This window comes from Pseudozyma flocculosa (genome assembly GCF_000417875.1).
Source record: "Pseudozyma flocculosa PF-1 unplaced genomic scaffold scaffold00001, whole genome shotgun sequence".
NCBI lineage: Eukaryota > Fungi > Basidiomycota > Ustilaginomycetes > Ustilaginales > Ustilaginaceae > Pseudozyma > Pseudozyma flocculosa.
The window spans coordinates 1372190-1393373 of record NW_006920869.1 but is presented as its reverse complement, the minus strand read 5'-3'; the positions used below and the strand labels follow the sequence as shown (position 1 = coordinate 1393373).

At 65.2% G+C, this 21184-nt stretch overlaps 6 protein-coding genes across 6 annotated transcripts; 3 read left to right on the top strand and 3 right to left on the bottom strand.

Annotated features, from left to right (window-relative positions):
• Positions 1–2521: 2521 nt before the first annotated feature.
• PFL1_00502 (uncharacterized protein) lies at positions 2522–3475 on the top strand (the record flags this gene model as incomplete). The annotated part of the gene is made up of 1 exon (XM_007877996.1): positions 2522–3475. The coding sequence occupies one exon, from the start codon at positions 2522–2524 to the stop codon at positions 3473–3475; it is 954 nt and encodes a 317-aa protein (XP_007876187.1).
• A 1002-nt stretch (positions 3476–4477) lies between these two features.
• Positions 4478–6952, bottom strand: PFL1_00501 (uncharacterized protein; the record flags this gene model as incomplete). The annotated part of the gene is made up of 1 exon (XM_007877995.1): positions 4478–6952. One exon carries the CDS (start codon positions 6950–6952, stop codon positions 4478–4480), a length of 2475 nt encoding a protein of 824 aa, XP_007876186.1.
• Positions 6953–8369: 1417 nt separating this feature from the next.
• Positions 8370–10493, bottom strand: PFL1_00500 (uncharacterized protein; the record flags this gene model as incomplete). Its single annotated transcript, XM_007877994.1, has 1 exon — positions 8370–10493. One exon carries the CDS (start codon positions 10491–10493, stop codon positions 8370–8372), a length of 2124 nt encoding a protein of 707 aa, XP_007876185.1.
• Positions 10494–13806: 3313 nt separating this feature from the next.
• PFL1_00499 (uncharacterized protein) lies at positions 13807–16779 on the top strand (the record flags this gene model as incomplete). Its single annotated transcript, XM_007877993.1, has 3 exons — positions 13807–15159; positions 15266–16546; positions 16684–16779. The coding sequence occupies 3 exons, from the start codon at positions 13807–13809 to the stop codon at positions 16777–16779; spliced, it is 2730 nt and encodes a 909-aa protein (XP_007876184.1).
• A 281-nt stretch (positions 16780–17060) lies between these two features.
• Positions 17061–18422, bottom strand: PFL1_00498 (uncharacterized protein; the record flags this gene model as incomplete). The annotated part of the gene is made up of 1 exon (XM_007877992.1): positions 17061–18422. The coding sequence occupies one exon, from the start codon at positions 18420–18422 to the stop codon at positions 17061–17063; it is 1362 nt and encodes a 453-aa protein (XP_007876183.1).
• A 709-nt stretch (positions 18423–19131) lies between these two features.
• PFL1_00497 (uncharacterized protein) lies at positions 19132–20643 on the top strand (the record flags this gene model as incomplete). The annotated part of the gene is made up of 2 exons (XM_007877991.1): positions 19132–19211; positions 19302–20643. The coding sequence occupies 2 exons, from the start codon at positions 19132–19134 to the stop codon at positions 20641–20643; spliced, it is 1422 nt and encodes a 473-aa protein (XP_007876182.1).
• Between the last annotated feature and the right edge of the window lie 541 nt (positions 20644–21184).

The following is a 21184-nucleotide window of genomic DNA, read 5'->3' as shown; positions in this document are numbered from 1 at the left end:
CTTGCAGTCGGCATTCGAGGGGTGGTTGGCCATGGCACAGCCTGGTGAAAGCGTCGGACACACGCAGCCGGGACTCGCTGGACCAGCATGCCTTCGCCAAGCCCATGGCTGGCCGGATATGCACGCCAGGAGCTGACCGAAGAGCGTTCCTTCGGCAGGGCGCGTTGCCGCATGGCCAGCGATACGATCAGGGGGGACGGGGAACCGCGCGACACCAAGCCACGGCCGGGCGTGCCTGGATGGGTCGACGGGATGGACCATGTCAGATCCGTTGGTACTTATGCCGACGAAGCCAAACACAGGGCGGATCGAGATACGCCTCCTCGCCAGACGACCTGGACCGCGCTACTGGATCTTCCGTGATTCATCGACAGAGAGAGCCGACCGACTGCCTGTTAGGGTATGGCGATGCGGACGAAGCGCCACTTGATCCCAGTCTTGCCGGCATGGCCTGAAGAGATCGAGCAGCCGCGAAAGGTGGCTGAAAGCCTCTCAACGGGAGCACGGAGCCCTCCTTGCCTCGACGTGTGTGAGGAGGATGGAGGATGACTGGCGGCCTTCAGCAAATCTGACGACTGACGATAGTGAGAGCTACTGTAAGATAAGAGTGCCGCACCTCGTCGATGGGACCAGATGATCGACGGACCGCGCGTCGTCGAACCCGCGGGCGCTGCGACAGGAGCGATCCCCAATGTGGCCGGCCAGCTCAACCTCGCGGGTGGCGGCACGTCCAGGCGGAGTGCAAGAGGGCACCGGCGACCATGTGCTCGACAGAGAAGAGTCTTGGACGTGGGTACGTGCGCTTGTGCGGCGAGCGCTGGCGAGATCCTGGTCGCACCAGGCGGGCCAGGTAGGAACGGGGAAGGCAGCCCGCTCTGTTCGAGCTCGATGGTTCGCGAGGCTGCTCGACCTTCCTGGACTGGCAGGCCTGTGGCCTGCGGTTCGACGCGCGGGCGTGCGACCGGTGCGCCGGTCGACGCCGAGAGCTCGGGTAAGCTGCATCCGCCTGCAAAGATCGACAAGGAACATGCCGCTGGCGCAGGTGGCCAGGCAGGCAGGCAGGCAGGCAGGCCGCTCCATCTACACATCGACCGGCCTGGCCTGCTGTCAGGCCTGCCAGGCTTACCTCGAGCGAGTGAACGCGATGCGCGCGCCGCCTTCCTTCTTCGGCCCGCGAACCGCGCTCGGGCTTGAGCCAAACCTCCTCGAGCAGGCAAGGCTCAGGCTCGAGGTGAAGGGGCCGCAGACGGGGGGCTGGCCAAGAAGGGGGCAGAGCCAGACCTAGGCCCTTGGAGCGAGCCACTTTTGTTGTTGCTGTCGTCGTCGTCGTCGTCGTCATGTAGGAGAGGAGCTCGCCAACGCCTTTTCTAGCGAAGGCTCTGCTGCAGGCGCTATAGGGGCCAAAGGGGGTCTGGCTGGTCGTCGAGGCAAGTGCACACCACCACCACCACGACGAGGCAGGCAGGCAGGCGGTAGGCTTGTACGAGGTCGACGCCCGCCCGCGTTTGTATCGACGCCAGCGCCTCGCGGTCGTCGTCTTGGAATTTCGGTTAGACGCTGGTCTTCACTGTCCTCACCTCGATTGAATTTCTGCTACTAAAGTCGACTAACTAGAGTGGCAGGCCACTTGCTTGAAGCTGGCCAGACGGGAAAATCAATAATTTCAAATGGGCATGCATGCATGGTTGTGCGGCAGCCTGGTTGTGCCAAGCCTCGGAGGCCACAGGCTAGGCTAGGCTAGGCCTGGCGGGCTGGTCGGCTGGTCGGCTGGCCCAGGCAGGCGGCGGCGAGGTGAGGTGCACCCGCTCGTCGTGTGCGCGTTGGCCGAACCCAGGCTCCCGCTCTCCCCTTCCTCGCTGCCAGCCACGCTCAAGCAGCAAGCAACAAGCAGAGTGTAGCAGGCAGGCAGGCAAGCAGGCGGCAAACGGCATAAGGAGAGGCAGCCCAGCCAGCCGCACCTGCCGTCGCCATGCTGCTGCTGCTGCTCGGCCTCGTCCCTGGCTCCCCATATCGCCCTCGCCCTCGCCCTCGCCCTCGCCCTCGCCCTCGCCCTCGCCTGCTGCCCCCTCTTGCCTGTTGTGTGGATCCTGCTTGTTCCATCCCTCCCCTGTCTCCCCTCCCCTGCCTCTTTCTTCCATCGTGCTACACCTCCCTCCTCTCCGTCCATCCCCCTCGTCCCTCGTCACCTTCATTCGCTCTCCACTACCCGTCGCGCCCTCTCCCCTCCTTTCCGGCGATACCCGCACAGCTCGTTCCTTGCTCGCCCTGCTCTTTCCACGACACTCTCTTTCGACGCACCTACGCTCCTTGTCGCCGGCTCGCCGTCCCTCTCTCTCTCTCTCTACCTTGCTGTGCTCGCTCGCCCATAAGCATCGACTGCGCGCGCTTCGACCGACTGGTTCCGTCTCGCGCTTCTTTCAACGACAATAGACCGACACCCACGTCGCGCCCGCCTTCGCCCCCGCCGCCGTCTTTATTGCCTACGATGAAGGTCGCGCTCACCACCCTCCTGGCCGCCGCAATGGCCGTCGGCGTCGCCAGCGGCTCCCACGACGATGCCAGCCCGTCGAACCTGCGAAGGCACCACCAGAAGCGCGAGATGCAGCACCTCGTCAAGCGCGCCTACAACGGCGACGCCACCTGGTACGACGTCGAGACCGGCAACGCCGGCGCGTGCGGTCAGATGCTCAAGGAGTCCGACTTTGTCGTCGCCATCAACCAGCCCCAGTACGGCAGCCTCAACCAGAAGTCGAGCTGGTGCGGAAAGACGATCACCATCTCGGCCAACGGCAAGTCGACCCAGGCCCGCGTCGCCGACGCCTGCCCCACAGGCGGCGGAAACTGCGGCTTCGGCTCCCTCGACATGAGCAAGTCGCTCTTCCAGTTCTTCAACCCGCTCGGCGTTGGCAAGTTTTCCATCACCTGGACCGAGGGCGGCGGAGGAGGAGGAAACGTCGTCGACAACGTCGTCAGCGCCGTCACCGGAAAGAAGAAGAACAAGGACAACAACAACAACAACGACGACAACAACGACTGGTGGGCCAAGCAGCAGCAGAAGAAGAAGGAGGAGGAGGCCGCGGCGCAGCAGAAGCAGCAGGAGGAGGAGGCCCAGAAGGCCAAGGAGGCCAAGGCGGCCGCCGACCAGGCCGCCGCCGAAAAGGAGGCCGAAGCTGCCTCGTCGCGCGCCGCCGCGTCCGCCTCGAAGTCGGCCTCGCGCGCCTCGGTGCAGGCGTCCAAGTCTTCCGCTGCCGCTGCGAGCGCCTCTGCGGCTTCCGCCTCGTCGGCCGCCCGCGCCTCGGCCACCAAGGCTGCCGCTCGCGCCTCGTCGAGCGCCGCCGCCGCCAGCAAGTCCGAGGCTCGCGCCAGCGCTTCGGCCGCGCGCGTCGCCGCCACCGCCGTCCCCACTGGCAACCTGGACAAGTTCGACGAGCTCTTCAACGGTCTCAGCAACATTGTCCAGAACCAGGCCGCCTAGACTGGTCGGGTCCTTGCCCCTGCTCGCGCCTCGTCCGTCGCTCGATGCTGCCGCGGTGCGCGGACTGGGTCCCCGTAGCCGCGATCGGTGTCGATGCGTCGGCGGGCAGGGGTTGCCAGAGCGAAGTTGCCCCCACTTCCCTACCCCTATTTGCCGCCGCAAAGTCGCAAGATGTCGAGCCGGGTGAAAGCCAGGTCCGAAGCGCGGCTGGACGGAGCCGGTTTCTCCGTCCTCCCTGCCCTTCCCCCCTCATGTCCCACACTTTCTCTGGCGGCCTTGGATCATTTGGCCATCGCCGCCATATAAGCCGCTGTAACGGGCCTTCCTCTCCTCCCGCAACGCCTCACATGTGCTGCCCCCCCTTCGTCGTCGTCGTCGTTCCGTCTTGTTCTGCTCGTTCTGTCGTCCGTCCCCCTCTTTCTTTCGTCTTCATCATTCCGCGCCCAAAGCTCGGTGCGGCTAGCCCGCCCAGCTCGTGTGTTTCCTTTTGCGCCGTCGTCGTTGCTCTTGTTGCTCGTTGCTTGTCGCTTTCTCGAGTCCTGGCCTTGTCGTCGGAATCCATCCCCAATTCTTTTCCTTGGCCTGGTCTGGGTTGGCCTTGTGGGGGCGCTTCCTTTGCCATCGTGGGGCTCACGCCGCTCCGTGACGTTCCCGTCTGTGCGTGTTGCAGCGGGTGTGGGGTCGACGTGCGCACAAGGGAGGGGAAGACGTTGGGGGGAGGGGTGGGGGCGGAGCGTGAAAGACGCCGCGGGATCGAGGTGTCAGATGCGTTGGTTGGACGTGCGTGCATGCATGTATGAACAGGTTGGCGCGTTGAATGACGAAGCGGGGGGAAGTGGGGGAACCGGGAGGGATCAAGTCTGAATGTCTACGAATCTACTTGGGACGACGGCAGCCACGACGACGACGACGGGAGGTACGCAGCACCAAAGACGATGCGAGAAGGTCGACCGAACGAACGAACGAGCGGAGCGCGGGGAGGAAAGGGGAGGGGAGGGGAGATCAGAGGATGGTGCAGAAGCCACTGCGTGCCTCGACCTGGCGGTTCGCCTCAAACGCGCCCGTCCTGCGGCGGATCTTGATGTGGTGCCGCGTCGGCTTGTCGCCCTCCTTTACGTCGCCGGCAGAGAGGTACCAGAACAGGACCTGGCCCCTCGTCTTCCACCGCCCCGCAGACACGGCCACGTCAATCGAGAGCGTGTTCTGCGCCCGCGCCGCGCCCGCATCGTGGTGCGTGTCCGGCCTCGCCTCGGCATAGTGCATGTACGGCACGTAGATCTCGGTCGCCATCCCCTCCTCGTCTCCTCCATCCTCGTCGTCATCGTCGTCGTTCCCACCGCCACCGCCACCGCGTCCGACATGCTGCCGCGTCGTCTCAATAACGTAGGTGAATTCCGACGTCTTGATGTCAAAGTTGATGTTGACCGGCGTGCCGCACGTCGCGAACGGGTAGGGACGGCAAAAGGCCGCAATCGACCGCGAGCCGTTGGAGAGGGCGCCAATGTCGAGTGCCGCCGCCGCCGAAGACGACGAGGGGTCGAGGCCGTCGGACAGCTTCATGGGCGACCTCGTCGAGACCTGCGACGACGACAGCGACGCGTACGACGCCTTGTCCGTCGAGTTGGTCCGCCCGTGGCCCTTGGCCGACAGGCTGAGCAGCGGCGGCGTCGCGCCCTCCTGCACGTCGTCGAGGCTCCACAGGCTGAGGTCCTCGCCGTTCCAGCCGTCGCCCCACTTGTGCACGTTGTCCGGGCAGTAGGTCCACGCCGTGTAGTTGAGCACGTTGTCGCCGTCGCACGCGTTGAGCGAGGCGTCGAGCGCGAGCGTCTGGGCAGAGTAGTCGCCGACGCCGCGGCCCTTTGCGTCGCCAAAGTACGTCTTCTTGCCGTCGAGGTCGTAGGGGATGCCAATCTCGCCGATGAGGGTCGGGTAGGCGCCGATGCCGTCGACGGTGTCGGCGCGCAGGTAGCCCAGCTGCTTGCGCATCACGTCGCGGATGGCCCGGTTGCCCACGCGCACCGCCAGCAACACCGAGGCATACTTGCCGCGCAGCAGGCCCACGGCGTCGGCGTTGAACCAGTTCCAGTGCTTGGTGATGAGCGTCAGGCCGTCGTAAAAGTGGCACGACACGCACGTCCGCCGCCGCAGGTCGTCTTCGGTCAGCGACCTCGGCGGCGGCTCAAACACGGGCGGCTGCATAAACATGATGGCCTCGCGGTGGATCTTGCGCAGCCGGCCGGCGTAGGCGCGCCAGTGCGGCAGCCAGTAGTCGTCGACAAAGTCGGCCGGCATCGACCCGGCGTCGCTCTGGTAAAGGTGGAAGTAGTCGGGCCGCAGCAGCTCGCCCGTCGCGACGTCCCAGACGCCGTGGGCCGCCCACAGGCATTGGCCGAGCGGCCACGACTCGGAGCGCTGCCAGCCCCACTTTGCGCCGCCCTGGACGTCGTCCTGCTCCCGCGTCAGCCAGATGGTCTTGCCCTTTGGGTCGATGCTGACCGAGCCGGCGCGCTTGGGGCCGAGGCTGCCAAAGACGTAGTTCTCGACCGTCTGCGGCTGACCCGAGCCCAGGCGGAGGCTCTGAATGGGCGAGGGGACGGGGCCCTTGCGCAGCATCCAGTGCTTTGGGATCTTTGAGAGATCCTCGAGGCTGATGTAGGTCTGGTTGGGCTCGTTGATGCTGTCCCACCCGATGACGCACTCGTCGACCAGGTCGCCGGCGGCCACGATGCGCTTGGCGAGCTCCTCGACGGCCGAGAGGTAGTGGTCCTGGAGCCAGTCCTGGATGTTTTGGCCGTCGATGACGCAGAGGGGCGCAAACTGGCGCCCGCCAAAGAAGAGGGCCGAGAGCGTGGCGGCGCCGAGCCGGGTGTAGTTTGTGGCCCAGAGCATGTCGGGGTACTCGATCGGCTTGGGGTCCTCTGCGGTAGGCCACTCGCACTGCAGGAAGGCGGCCTGGGTTGCCGAGAGGTTGCGCGGGTTGATGCCGCAGGCGATGAGCACCCAGTAGGGAGCGCCGGAACCGCCAGTGAATCGGGAAAAGAGGTCCTGGTGCGGGTCCATGAAGACCTTGAAGCCGTAGCTCTTAATCTTGCGCAGGACGTCGACGGTGTAGTCGATGTATGCGTAGTCGTACTTGCGCGGCCCGCTGTGCTCGAGGGCCTCCCAGGTGAAGACGTATCGGATGCAGTTGAAGCCCCAGGCGCGGAGGCGGGAGAGGTGGACATCGGCGGACCCGTCGTCGAGGTTGAGGGGCTGGCCGACGAAGCTGGAGCCGCCGGCCTCGACATCGTCCCAGAAGCCGTCGACGCGCTGCGAGGGCTGTCCGAGGGGAGCCTTGCTGGAGCCGGAGAGGTTGATGCCGCGAAAGAGGACGGCGCGGCCGTGGGTGTCGCGGAAGTGGAAGTCGGATGCGTGGATGTAGGATGGGCCCACCTTTTCGCCCGTGACAGGCGACGTGGACCAGTCTTGCGCGCCCATGGTGGCGTGTGGCGGGTAGCAGTGGCGAGGCGAGGCACGGCGAGGAGGATGGGCCCGGCTGTATCGATGAGGCTCTGATGTTATGGGAAGGTGCGGGCGGCGCGATCGAGAGTGGGCGGGGTTAGAGGAAGCGAGGGAAGCCGTGGGGGTGGGTATCGAAGTGGCGGGCGGTGGCGAGCGGTGGCGGGCAATGGCGCGCAGAGACGAGTGCGCACGGAGCGGTGTCCGATGAAGGGTGAGAGAGGGTGGGAAGAAGACGAGGTCGGAGGGCGGTGTGAGGAGGGCGAGGCAACGGAGGGGCCGACCGAGGGTGGTTGTGAGAGGGTCGACAGCCACGCCGGCCGGGGTCGCCTGCTTGGCTTGACGTTGGCTGCTGCAGGAGGCAGGGCCCCCCGAGCGCGGGCCAGCCTAACTACCTGCCCGTCCAGCTTGGGCAGCGGGGCGCAGGCAGGCAGGCAGCTCGTCACTTGGCTGCGCCAGCCTGCCCACAGCCGCGCCGCGCCCACTCAGAGGTCCGCCGGACTTTGGCAGGCAGGTTGCAGCGGCGGCCCGCATCTCCGCCCCGTGGCCCCGTCCTGCCACATGCCTTTAAACGAGTGGAGGCAGGCCACGGAAACCAAAAATAAATAATGGCAGCCATCGTTGCCGCCGTCGTCGCCGCCGTCTCACCCACGGCCACACCCGCCACCGCCAACGATGGACAGCATGTACAGCATGTCGACAGCGCAAACAAAGACGAGTTCCGGGCGTCTTGGCCGGGCCGGTACGCGCTCGACGCAGACAAAGGTGTGTACGAATACAGAAGTGCAAGCAGCGACATGGAAAGACAAGAAGGAGACAACCAGAGACAGGGGAGAGAAAGGCGAGCAGCGTCGCTAGGCCAGACGCAGATGGCGGGAAAGAATGTGCAGCGAAGTCAAACGCAAAGAAGACGACGGTTCGTCGAGACGGATGCCCAAAGATCAAACAAACGAGGAAGCGGGCAGGAGGAAAAACGAGCTGCGGAGTGACGGGTGGGACCGGTGCAGAGGCGACGACCCTGTGTTGATGCAAATGCGGGGCGCGACGCCAGGGAACGAGGGGCTGGCGGTTGGCGCAGGATTGTCCGGACGGATGTCTTGAGGCCCTTGAGGGCACAGAAACGGCGAGCGAGAGTCGTGCAGATCCTTTGATGGCGGCAGACGACGTGTCTATGGCGGGCGATTGCTAAAGTGATTTGCGTCCTAGCCTCCGGCCGTCGGCCACGCCAGCGACGCAGCGCGGCCAAAAGCTAGGATCGACGATGAAGTGAGGCGGTGCGGATCAAAATGTTGGGCGGGCGAGATGGAGAGCGGCCGGGGAAGACGAGGAAAGAGGAGAGAGAGAGAAAATGTCCTTGGTGGAGTGCCGGCGTGTCGCTGGATGTGGCACCGCAGCATCAGTACGGCCGGCCCTTGCGCGACGAGCTGCGGCTCGAGGTTTCAGTCATGGGCGGGTAGCCCGCCGAAAAGCGCGGCGGAGGCAGGCCGCCCGAGCCCATGTACGGGCTGCTGTACCCCGACGACTGCGGGGTGCCGCCGCGCACCGGGGCGTACTCGTGGCTGCGGCTGCGGTCCGGCCGGCTGTTGAAGGGCGCCATCGGCGGGGGCGGAGGCGGCGGTGCCATCGAGGGCGGCGTCGTGTAGTACCGGCTCTTGCGGTCCCGCTTCTTGCGGCACATGCGCACGCAGAAGAAGATGACGAGCGCCAGGAAGATGAGGACCGCCGCGCCACCTCCCGCAGCGATGCCCGCAATGGCGCCCGTGCTGAGGCCGCCGCCCGTGTTCTGGAAGCCCGACGTCGACTTGAACGTCGGCGCCGGCGCGGCCGCCGTGGTGCCGCTGGCCGTGTTCTCGCCCCCCTCGGGCGCCGTGGCGGCCAGCACGTTGCAGGACGTCGCATTGACCCGCTCGTTGCCCAGCTTGAAGCCGATGTTGGCCACCACGGCCGAGCTGTCGCGCACGGGCACCGAGAGCGAGCCGTCGCCGGCGATGGTCACCACCACCGTCGAGCCATCGACGACCGTGGGCTGCCCGTTGCCGCTGACCTCGTAGCTGATGCCGTTCCACGTCGTGTTGGTGGTGGCATCCGAGCCCGTGGCGTTGAGCGTCGACAGGTACACGGTCTGGCCCGCCAGGCTCGGCAGCTTGAAGGAGAACGTCATCGTACCCGCCGTCGCGCCCGTGTAGAGCGTCTGGGTGTTGATCATGACGAGCGAGGTGAGGGTGCCGCCGCGGTACGAGGCGTAGGCGCCGAGCCGGTTGTTGTAGCTGGACGGCGTACCGCCAATCGAGATGGGTGCGACGCGAGTGTTGCACGATGCGCCAACCACCTGGTCAAAGGCGGCCCAGGCGTAGTACGAGGAGCGGACGCGCGGCGAGACGCCGTTGATGGTGCGCGGCTGCCACGGCGAGCCGTACGAGGCGTCGGTGGCGTGCATCTGCACCGACGAAATCTGCTGCGTGGCGGCAAAGAAGAAGAAGTTGAACGTCCACAGCGTGTTGGCAAACGTGTCGCTGATGCCCTTGATGCCCTCGGGACCGACGCTGCCCATCTCGCGCAGGTAGTAGGGCTTGCCCGTGACGAGCGCCTGCCCGGCCTGGTTGGTCCACTCGTTGAATTGGCTGACGGTGTGCGAGAGGTCGAGCAGGTAGTCGGTGGTGAGCTCAAAGGAGCTGACCCCGACGTAGTAGAAGTAGTCGTGCTGGTTCCAGCCGGCGACATAGACGCCGTTGTCGGCCGCGACGCCCGTGTTGACGAGGTTCGAGATGCGGAAGGGCTGGCCGTTCTTGGTCGCCGTCGTCGCCGTCGTAGCCGGCTCAAAGAAGTTGGTGGGCAGGTTGCGCGGCGCCAGCACGCGGTTGTAGAGAATCCTGGCGCGGTCGCCCCACTCTTGGCCAAACTGCTGGACAGTGTAGCTCGAGGGCCGGTAGCCCGCCGACGTATAGAGGTCCGGCTCGTTGCCGATCTCGAGGCCGACGAGGGTGACGTTGTCGAGGTTGTCGAACGCCGCCTGCGCCTGCGCCACGATGCGGTCGGCATAGTCGGAGCCGGTGTAGGCCAGATTGAGGCCGTAGGTGACGGGGGTGCCCTTGGGCAGGCGGTCGAGCGCGCGGAAGTAGTTGGGTCCAAAGAGGAAGCCGTCGGTCTTGGCGCTGTTGCCGGCGCCCGACGAGCTCGGGTTGGGCTGGAGGAAGTACGAAGTCTCCGAGGCCGAGTAGAGCATGTTGTCGCCCGAGTTGCCTCCAACGCGCAGGTGCGGCGGCACGCCCGTGTAGTTGGCGAGGTTGCTGAGCAGCTGGAAGGTGAGCTGGTTGACTGAGGTGGTGCCGGTGAAGGCGAGCAGGTTCGACGGCTCGATGCCCAGGCCTGCGTACGATGGGCTGATGACGGGAGAGAGTGAGGCGGCCTGCGAGCTGCTCAGCGCCGGGTTCAGCGTCACGGTCTGTGCGACGGCGGACGAGGCGTAAGCGGCCAGCACGGCCATGCCGGCGGCAGCGAAGGCGGCCGAACGGGACGGCATGGTCGAGCGTGGCAGAGGCAGGGGGGCAGAGGCGGGCGTCAGAGGTGGGAGGTGAAGGTCGACGGCGCTCTGAGCATGCTACCCGGACGAGGAAAGGATGATGCTGCGACTGGTGCTAAGAAAGTGTCGGCGAGGAGTAGCAGGAGAGGGACGGGGCGACGGCCGGCGGCGTGGCTAAGATGATGAGAGCGGTTCGGCGATCAAGAAAGGATGGCTTGCCGGCGGGCTGGCGGGTTGGCGGGTTGGCGGGTTGGCTAGGCGATCGGCCAAATAGATGCAGAGGAGGCGCTGGTGGTAGCAACAGCCAAGACCAAAGGGAGGCCGATCCGGTGTCTAGTCCGTAGAGATAGAAACAGCGAGTCGTTCCTCCGAAGAGCCAGGACGGTCGTGTTGTAGAGTCCCAGAGGTCGGACGATGCGACCGAGACGAAAGGCAGGCGATGAAGATCGTCGTCCGAGAGAGGGTGCGACGGCGAACAGAGTGACTGAGCGTTGACGGGGGAGGTGGACGCCGGCGAGTGGCCCGTTGTCAAGGCCGCCAATTTGAGTGCGGAGCAGGGGCTGCTAGGCTGTGCGGATGGACCGGGCCTAGTGTGAGCTCGCAAGGGGTCGTCTGGTGCGAGGTCGGGAGGGAAACGGGACGGATGTCGGAGCGAAACGAGAGAAGCGGTGCCGCAGGGGGGCGTGTCCGACGAGGCAGAAGGGTGTAGATGGTCAACGAGAAGAAGGAGGAAGGCTCGGATGGCGAGGAGAGGGGGGCCGCGGGTGGAAGCTGGAAGGACAGGTAGAGGGGGCGAGCGGGCGTCTGCGCTGCGCAGGGTAAGCAGGAGTAGGGTCAGCTCTTCTCAGCTTTGCCAGTCCTGCCGAGCACACGGCACCAGGTGGCAGGTGTGGCAGCGGAGCTCCGGAACAGGAGCATCTGCTCGGCCGCCCGTCGACCCTTCCTGCTTGCCACCTGCGCCCGACGCCCGCCAACCGTAGTAACCTCTCTGTTGCGTGCACCCTCGCCGTCGCTCGATCGCTCTGTGGACCACGTTTGCCGCTGCGCTCTCTTTCTCAGGATGTGATTACCGTCAAGGTGCGCTCGCGACACGTACCGTACAGTACCGCACCGTACCCAACCGGATCGGTAGGATCGGGTCGTGACACAGCCTCTGCCAAGCGCTTGGCAAAGTGGGCAGTCGACGGCGTAGTAGTGGTGCTGTTGCGCCGTCGGAAGAAGATCGAGGGCCAAGAAAGTCGGGTGGTTGATCTCTCTCGCTCCTCTCTCTCTCTCTCTCGTCAGCCAGGATCCCAATGGGCGCTCCCGCAGAGTCAGCCTGGCAAGCAGCGTAGGCCGTCATCATCGGCGCCCACCCGGCTGCTCGCTCTCCAAGGCCGTCGACTTGGGGGCGTCGACAGCCAACCTCGCCCTCTGCGACGTGCAGCCCAGTCAAGAAGCTGATACAGGTAGAAGAGACCGTCCACGGGAGGGTGGCGTCGGCGACGAGCGTCAAAGGGCAGAGGCAGGGAACGGCGAGCGCGCGGGGAAAACGAGGGGTTGGCAGCCACGGGGCCCATCCTCGCCTCCACACAAAAGGCCAGGCCTGCCCGCGCAGTTTGCCGCAAACGGGTGCAGACGGAGACGGTGCCGTTTCGTTTCGCCGCTGCGCTGACGGTCCATCCGCGCCAGAGCGCGCCAACAGAGGCCGCGGCCCGAGCTGCATCCGTCTGGCAAACTCCTCGTTTTCTGCTTTCGCATCGATCCACACCGGCTGCCGATGCCGCCTGTCATGTTTCTAAAAACTGCTCAAACAGCCGACTCGCCCCTTTTGGACATGACCAGCACCGGCTTACCGTATTGCACCGTGTCGTGGCAGCAGCTCGGGCGATCTCGATAGGCAGCTACAGTAAACGCCGGTTGCTTGCTCGACGCTTGGGCGGGCTCATCCACGCTGGCATCGAGATGTGGACCCCGTCGAGATCTCGCGAGACACCTCTCGGCCTCCCTCTTGCTCGACGTTGCGTGCGTACGCGAGCGAGCTGGCTGAGCATCCCAGATTCGGCCCAGGACCCTGACCTCTCCCCATCTCGACGCCTCGTCTGGCAGCTGCGCATCGTACGGCGTGCCGGCCTGCCGGCCATCATATCATGGGCTCCCTTTTGTGTGCGTTTGCACGATCCGCGCGGAACCGCACTCGAGCCCGAAACGGCAAGTGCCTAAGGACCTACCTACAGTACCTGCCTAGCTTGTCTTTCTTCGTGCGCCATGGCGTCAAGGGCCCAACTCTGCTCGCCGTTCCCGGACAGTCAGACGACGTCTGTCCATAGAGTGCGTGCGCTCTTGCCTACCGTATCGTATCGTGATGGCGATATCGATGTTCAAGCCCAACTCCGACTCCGTCTCGTCCAGGCGGCCCAGCCCATGGACGCGCGCATACTAACTACTGTGCCTATCCTTCCGCAGGGATGTCCTTTGCATCATCGGCCCGAAGCACCGAGGGCGACGGACCCCCGCGGCCACCGCGAGGCACCCGGCGCACTGCGGTCCGCTGGCCTATGCATCGTCAGGCCGAACGGCCGGCGCATCCTGCCGTCTTCGGCCCACGGCGCGCAGATGAGCGAGGCCGCTATGATCCTCACAGTGTTCCGTTAGTTACGTATGACGGTGGGTGGCTTCCAGGCCAGCCACGCTCCTCGTCAGGAGACAACAATCAAGGCCCAGAATGTCGGTCGAAAAAGCATGACAAAAAAGAGGTGGACCAGGAAAAGACCAAAAGATATGCAGTCTGGAGGAATCGAACATCCGTCTAGTCGGGTCACCGCTCCGGCGAAGGAACGGGGTGGAAGAGCCACAACGACTCGTACTAACCACTATACTAAGACTGCCTTCGATGCCAGGTACTTCGAAAATGACGTTTATATTCGCACAACAAAGTTTGTCACCTGCATCTCTTCTAAACGACGGGACAGGCTCGGCTCCGCGTGATCGGAGCTTGCCCCACGTCCAGCAGGGCGGGCGGGCGGACGGCCGGCGCTCAAGCCAGCCAGCCAGCCAGCACGGCCGGGCCACGAGGGTGGGGTTGCACCTCCAAGACCGACTCTGAGCTCGACTTCGGACCGCCGGGTTCCTACTGCCGTCGACCATTACCGCCCTGCTCTCGCTCCTTCTCACTCACTCGCCCACTCGACCATCACCCCACGACTCGCCGGCCCCAGGAGGGCATCACGACCCTTTGCGCGGCCATAGCATCTCGCACCTCTTCTGCAAGCCCAGTGCCCAGTGCTCCCCGCTACCCGCTACCCGACGACCGCCGACGACCCCCACCGCCGCCATGTCCACCTTCTTCCAGAAGCAGCAGCAGGTGGCTGCGCTCGACCCGCGCCTGGGCGGCCTGATGGCCAGCGCCGGCCTGTACAACCTCAAGGCGCTGATCAAGGCCATCCGGTCCTGCAAGACGCTGGCCGACGAGCGATCGCTGATCCAGAAGGAGTCGGCCGCGATCCGCACCGCCTTCAAGGACGAGGACCCGTTTGCCCGCCACAACAACATCGCCAAGCTCCTCTACATACACATGCTCGGGTACCCGGCCCATTTCGGGCAGATCGAGTGCCTCAAGCTCGTCGCCACGCCCCGCTTCACCGACAAGCGACTCGGCTACCTCGGCATCATGCTGCTGCTCGACGAAAACACCGAGGTGCTGACGCTCGTCACAAACGGCCTCAAGAACGACATGAACCACTCCAACATGTACGTCGTCGGCCTGGCGCTCTGCACGTTTGCCAACATCGCGTCCGAGGAAATGTCGCGCGACCTCTGCAACGAGATCGAGAAGCTCATGGGCAGCAGCAACACCTACATCCGGCGCAAGGCCGCCATCTGCGCCATGCGGATCGTCCGCAAGGTGCCCGACCTGCTCGACCACTTTGTCGACCGGACAAAGCAGCTCCTGTCGGACAAGAACCACGGCGTGCTGCTCTGCGCCGTCACGCTGGCCATCGAAATCTGCCGCGCCGACCCCGAGGCGCTCGAAGACTACCGCAAGGCGGTGCCGCTGCTGGTGCGCCACCTCAAGGCGCTCGTCACCACCGGCTACTCGCCCGAGCACGACGTCTCGGGCATCACCGACCCATTCCTCCAGGTCAAGGTGCTGCGCCTCCTTCGCCTCCTCGGCAAGGACCACCCGCAGGCGTCGGAGAGCATGAACGACATCCTCGCCCAGGTGGCGACCAACACCGAGGCCAGCAAAAACGTCGGCAACAGCATCCTCTACGAGACCGTGCTGACCATCCTCGAGATCGAGGCCGACAACGGCCTCCGCGTCATGGCCATCAACATCCTCGGCAAGTTCCTCAGCAACCGCGACAACAACATCCGCTACGTGGCGCTCAACACGCTCAACAAGGTCGTCGCCATGGACACCAACGCGGTGCAGCGCCACCGCAACATCATCCTCGACTGCCTGCGCGACGGCGACATCTCGATCCGCCGCAGGGCGCTCGAGCTCAGCTACGCGCTCATCAACGAGAGCAACGTCCGCGTCCTCACCCGCGAGCTGCTCTCGTTCCTCGAGGTGGCCGACAACGAGTTCAAGCTGAGCATGACGACGCAGATCTGCCTCGCCGCGGAAAAGTTCGCACCCAACAAGCGCTGGCACATCGACACGGTGCTGCGGGTGCTGAAGCTGGTGAGTCGCGAAGCCGCCCCAGGATCCTCATCGAGATCGACCCGACTGACGCGACGCGATCCCGCCCTCGACTGGCCAACTGCCCCCACCGCCACCGCTTCTGCAGGCCGGCAACTACGTCCGAGAAGAGATCCTCTCGGCCTTCATCCGCCTCGTCTGCCACACGCCGGAGCTGCAGGCGTACACGGTGCAGAAGCTCTTCTCTGCGCTCCACGCCGACTTTTCCCAGGAGAGCCTCACGCTGGCGGCCGTCTGGGTCATTGGCGAGTTTGGCGAGGTCCTCATCCAGGGCGGCAACTTTGAGGACGAGGAGCTTGTGCGCGAGGTCCAGGCCAAGGACGTTGTCGACCTGCTCTCGTCGGTCCTCGACTCGCCCTACATCACCGAGCACATCCGGCAGTTTGTCTTGACGGCGTTTGCCAAGCTCTGCACGCGCTTCCAGCACGATGCGGCGTCGCAGTCGCGGATCGAGCACATCATCGGCTCGTTTGAGCAGAGCGTCGAGGTCGAGATCCAGCAGCGCTCCGTCGAGTACTACAACCTGCTGCAGCGGCGCGACATCCGCGACGGCGTCCTCGAGAGCATGCCGCCGCCCGAGATCAAGCAGACGGTGCTGGGCACGGTCAGCGAGGCCAAGCCGGTCGGCTCGACGCGCACCGACAAGGACGCGCTGCTCGATCTCATGGGCGACGAGATGCCGGGCAGCGGCGGCGCTGCTGCGGCGGCGGGTGGGATGGCGCCGCCGACGACGCAGCAGAGCACCCAGGATCTGCTGGCCGACATATTTGGAGCCTCAGATGATTTGGGCGCCGCAACGACGACGACGACGACAGCAGCGGCAGCGTCGCAACAGCCGCAGCAGAAGCCGAAGAGCTCGGTCAACGACATCCTTGGCCTCTTTGGCGACTCGGGCATGGGAGGCGGGTCTTCACCGGCGCCGTCTGCCGCCTCGCCAGCCATGTCGTCCAATGCTGGCGGCGCCTTCGGAGGCCTGGATCTGCTCGGTGGCGGGAGCGGCAGCGGAGCGGCAGCGGCCATGCCAGCAGCAGCAGCAACAGCAGCGACGTCTCCACCACCATCCTCGTCCCCATCGGTAACATCACCGATCGCACCGGCAGCGGCAGCGGCGGCGGGTGGCAAGTCGCACGTGGCGTACCAGCAAAAGGGGCTCAAGGTGACGTTGACGTTGACGACGAACCCGGCGCGGCCAGACATTACCAACATTACGGCGCGCTTCAGCACGACGGGCATGGCGGCGGTGCGCGGCGTCAACTTCCAGGCGGCGGTGCCCAAGTCGCAAAAGCTCCAGATGCAGGCCATCTCGAACCCGGACGTCGTCCCCGGCAAGACGGAGACGCAGGCCATGCGCGTCATGGCGCCCCAGTCGGTGAGTTGCGCACGCGCGCGCGGGGCCGCGGACGCAATGGACAGAGCTCGAGAGGCGGCGCGTGGATTGCTGACTTCTGGCCTCCCTTGTCACGTCTCCGTCGGTGTCGTCCTCTGCTGTGCGTTGGACTGGTCCAGGCCCAGATCCGACTTCGACTGCGCATCATGTTCAGCGTCGACGGCGGAGAGCAGAATGTGGCCGACCAGGTCGACTGGTCCCAACCCTCGGCTTGAGCTGCCAAGTTCCCGTATTCGACACAGTCTCTGACTCAGCATCCCCTCGCACTGCCATCAGCAAGGTTGGCGACCACCCTGGCTCGTCCAGAGCCATCGTGGCGTCGAGAAAAACAGTCGAGCAACGACGATGCTTGCATGTTTCTGCGGTTGATAGAAATACAGGGCTAAGAGTACAGCGGGCAGCGGAAGCGGGCGGAGCTTGCCCAAGCGGGTATCGATGTGTCCGAACAGAGAGGAGGAGAAAGGCAGGCTGCTAGGCCATGGGCGTGGCGGGCATTCTACGACGTCTTGGAACCGTCGGCGTCCTTGCCGCCGGACCCGGGCATCTCCTCTTCGAGCCATCCGCCGGCGAGGTCCGGTGGGATCTCCTGCATCTGAACGCTGGGGGCGCCGTGGAGGTAGCGCAGCTGTTCGAGGATCTGTACGCGGATCTTCTCGAGGCTGGCCTTTGAGTTCTGGTTTTCGACGCGGCCGGCCTGGAGGGCCTCGTGGAGGCGGTAGGATGGCGCAAAGAAGGCGTCGTAGGGCGTGTTGGGCAGCGTGTCGGGGATCTGGCAGCCGGTGAGGACCGAGGTCTCGTAGGCCCAGCAGCGGGCGACGTTGCGGATCGTGTAGCCGCCGCCGCCGAGGACGAGGAGGGGCAGGCCAAACGACTTGATGAAGCGTACGCACTCGCCGTGGGCGGCAATCGAGAGGTTGAAGCAGCCCAGCCGGTCGAGGCCGAGGCTGTCTGCGCCGCACTGGAGGACAATGGAAGCGGGGCGGAAGGTGGTGATGCAGGGCTCCATGACGCTCTTGAAGAGGCTGACGTAGCCGGCGTCGTCGATGCCGTCCTGGAGGGGCACGTTGAGGCAAAAGTGCTTGCCGAGGCTCGTGCCAATCTCGTTGATGTTGCCCGTGCACGGAAAGAAGTCGTTGCCGTACTTGTGGAACGAGACAGTCATGACGCGGTTGGAGTTGTAGAAGGCCTCCTGGACGCCGTCGCCGTGGTGGATGTCGATGTCGATGTAGAGGACGCGCGGGTGGTAGCGGAGGAGCTCCATGATGGCGAGGACAATGTCGTTGACATAGCAGAAGCCGCTGGCCTCGCACTTTTTGGCGTGGTGGAGGCCGCCGGACCAGTTGATGGCGATGTCGGTCTGGCCGGCGGCGAGCTTGCGCGCACCGGCGAGGGATGCGCCGGCGTACGACTTGCAGAAGTCGTACATGCCGTCAAAGACGGGGCAGTCGTCGGCAAAGTTGAAGCGGGTAAAGGCCGGCGAGGGCGGGGTCGAGGGGGTGACGGTGCTGAGGAAGTCGACGTAGTCGGAATCGTGGAAAGCCTCGAGCTCGTCCTTTGTGGCCTCGCGGGGGGTGTAGACCTGCATGTGGTTGTGCAGGCCGTAGGCGAGGACGAGGCCGTTTGTGAGGGTGAGGCGGGCGGGCTTCATGGGGTGCCTCTCGCCGTAGTGGTAGTGGCCGACGCCTGCGGGGAAGTAGTAGCTGACGTGCGGGTTCGAGTGCGGCTGTACGTTGCTGGCATTCTGGAAGAGGGCCTGTCCGCTGCCGTTGGCGGCGGAGCGGTCGTAAAAGAAGGGCGAGTCGGAAAAGGTGTGGCTGGGGCTGGAGCCGGCTGCGTGGTCGTAGTCGAGCACCACCATCGCGGCAGGGTGCTACGATGGCGGGCAGCAGATGATGCGGGGCGGGTAGGCTGGCGTGGCGAGGGCGATGGCGGCGGCGGCGGTGGTGGTGGTGGTGATGATGAGGTGGAAGCGGATGGTGAGTACGGGCTTGGAAGGAACGAGCGGGTGGGGCTGAGCTCGGATTCGCTTCCGAGACGGCGGGCAACTGGCGGGTCCAGCTCAGAGTCGCACGAAAGAAATGGAATTGATTGGGGGTTGGCCAGGCTGCTCGGTCACTTGGCCGGAAATCAAGAATGGGTGCCGGGCGGAGACGCTTTTTTGGTGCTTGCCTGCCTGGCTGGGCTCGGCTCGGCTGGACTGGCTCCGTCGAGCAGGCGGGCGCTGCAGAGCCCCTTTCGTTGGGCTGGCATGCCAAAAAGTAGTGGAGCCAGCTCGTCTGACCAGCAGAGAGAGGCGAGGCTCCGTGACTCGCACTCGCACTCGCCGCGCCGAGGCCAGCCAGCAACCAGCCAGCAACGTAACCAGCCCAGCCGATAAGGACCCTGGATGCTCCTCTGACCCTGGCCTCCCCGGCGCCTCCCCCTCTCTCTCCCTCCCTCCCCACCACCACCCTCGTTCCCATCTCTTGCCTCCCACCATCGCCCCCTCTAGCACGTCTCTACTACAGACTCAGGACACTCACCCGCCGATCCACCCACAACCCAAACACCAACGGCCACCGCCCGCCATGGTCACCCGCTCTGCCGTCCCGCTCCTGGTGGCGGGCATGCTCCTCACCGGCATCAGCAACTCGCTCCTCAACAAGTGGTGCGTAACGGGCGCTGCCTAGCCCAGCCTCTTTGGACCGCTCTCCCTAACCGCTCCGACCCATTTCCTTGGTTCCCCTCTTCTTGCCAGGCAAGACATGCAGTGCGTCGGAAACTGCGACGCCACCGACCCAAAGCAGCGCATCGAGTTCTCCCAGCCCGTCTGGCAGACGCTCCAGATGTTCCTCGGAGAATGCCTCTGCCTCCTCCCCGTCCTCGCACGCCTCGCATACTCCCGCTACCACGCATCCAGGGACGCCGCGCTCAAAAAGCCCCTCCTCCTCCACTACCCGCCCGACTCGGGCATCGTCGTCCAGGGCGACAACGACTCGCCCACCTCGCGCCTCAATGCCGACTCGTCGGCCGCCTCCTACGATGCCACCCGCTCCTACGTCCACTCGGGCGCCACCCACGCTCCGGCCGAGCCTGCAACCGTGGCCGTGCCCCCGCCCGAGATCGCCGCCAGAGCGCTCCAGCCGGGCGAGGCCGACGAGTCGGCCATCCACGACGACCTCGTCCCCGCCGACCACGCCGGGGAGGACCTCTCCGGCCGCGCCATCTTCCTCTTCTTCATGCCCGCCTTCTGCGACATCTGCGGCACCACCCTGATGAACGTCGGCCTCCTCTTCACGCCCGTCAGCATCTACCAGATGACGCGCGGCGCCCTCGTCCTCTGGGTCGGCGTCTTCAGTGTCATCTTCCTCCGCAGGCACCTCTTCCTTTTCCAGTGGCTCAGCCTGGTCACCGTCATGCTCGGCGTCTGCGTCGTCGGCATGAGCGGCACCCTCTTTTCGTCGTCGGAGCCCAAGGTCGAGTCCGAGGACGAGCTGCCCGAGGCGGCCCAGACGCTCCTCGGCGTCCTCCTCATCCTCTTCGCCCAGCTCTTCACCGCGTCGCAATTTGTGCTCGAGGAAAGGATCATGTCGCGCTACGCCGTCGAGCCCCTGCTCGCCGTCGGGTATGAGGGCATCTTTGGCACCCTGACGACGCTGGTGGCCATGCCGTTCCTGCACTACTTTATCGGGCGCACCCCCGAGGGCCGCGGAGGCTACTTTGACATGGCGGCTGGCTGGCACCAGATCATTCACGTTCCCGCCGTCTTCTACAGCTCGATCGCCATCGCCTTTTCCATTGCCTTTTTCAACTTTTTCGGCCTGAGCGTCACCCGCACCGTCAGCGCCACGGCGAGGAGCACCATCGACACCTGCAGGACACTCGGCATCTGGATCGTCTCGCTCGTCCTGGGCTGGGAGGTCTTCCGACCGCTAAGCGGCGGCCTCCAGGTCGTTGGATTTGGCCTGCTTGTCTACGGCACCTTCCTGTTCAACGGCATCGTCAGCCCGCCCGCCGCCTGCGTCACCCACCCGCGCGGTTACGAGCCGGCTCCCGTCGACGACGCCGACGAGGTCGACGGTGCGCCTTCCCGACGCTGAAGGGTGCATCGCCGTTGCTCTGTCTCGCACGCTGGCCGCCCACCACTTTACTCGCCGTGCCTCTATCTGTCCCTAGCCATGCCCTGGATCCCGAGTCTCGCATTGTATTTGTAGTCGCATCTCTCACTCATCGCATTCATCATTGACGGCACAGTCCGCGGAAATGTGTGACGGCCTGCTCCACGGCGTCTTGATCGAGCTCGGCAGCAACGGGATAGCAGCCGTCGTTGCCTGCGTCGCTGCGCTTGCCCCTTGTCAAGGGGGTGGGCCATCGTCAGAGACAAGGCCCGAGGTTGTACAAGCTCCCGCCAGCCTGTTGGGCGCGTCGCTTTGCATTGCCGGTGGGGCCGAGCCAATTATGATCTGTATGTGAGCGGGCGGCGAGGTTCCGCGCGGGCGGCTCGCTTTCAATTCGGAGCGGAGGGCGGCATCAGCTGCGGTCAATCGCTCATCATCTGGTCGAGCCCCAAACCGACTCTCCCGGCGCTTGGCGCTGCGGGCAGTAGTATGGGCAAGCCGGAGAAGTCGTCCCTTTGTTGAG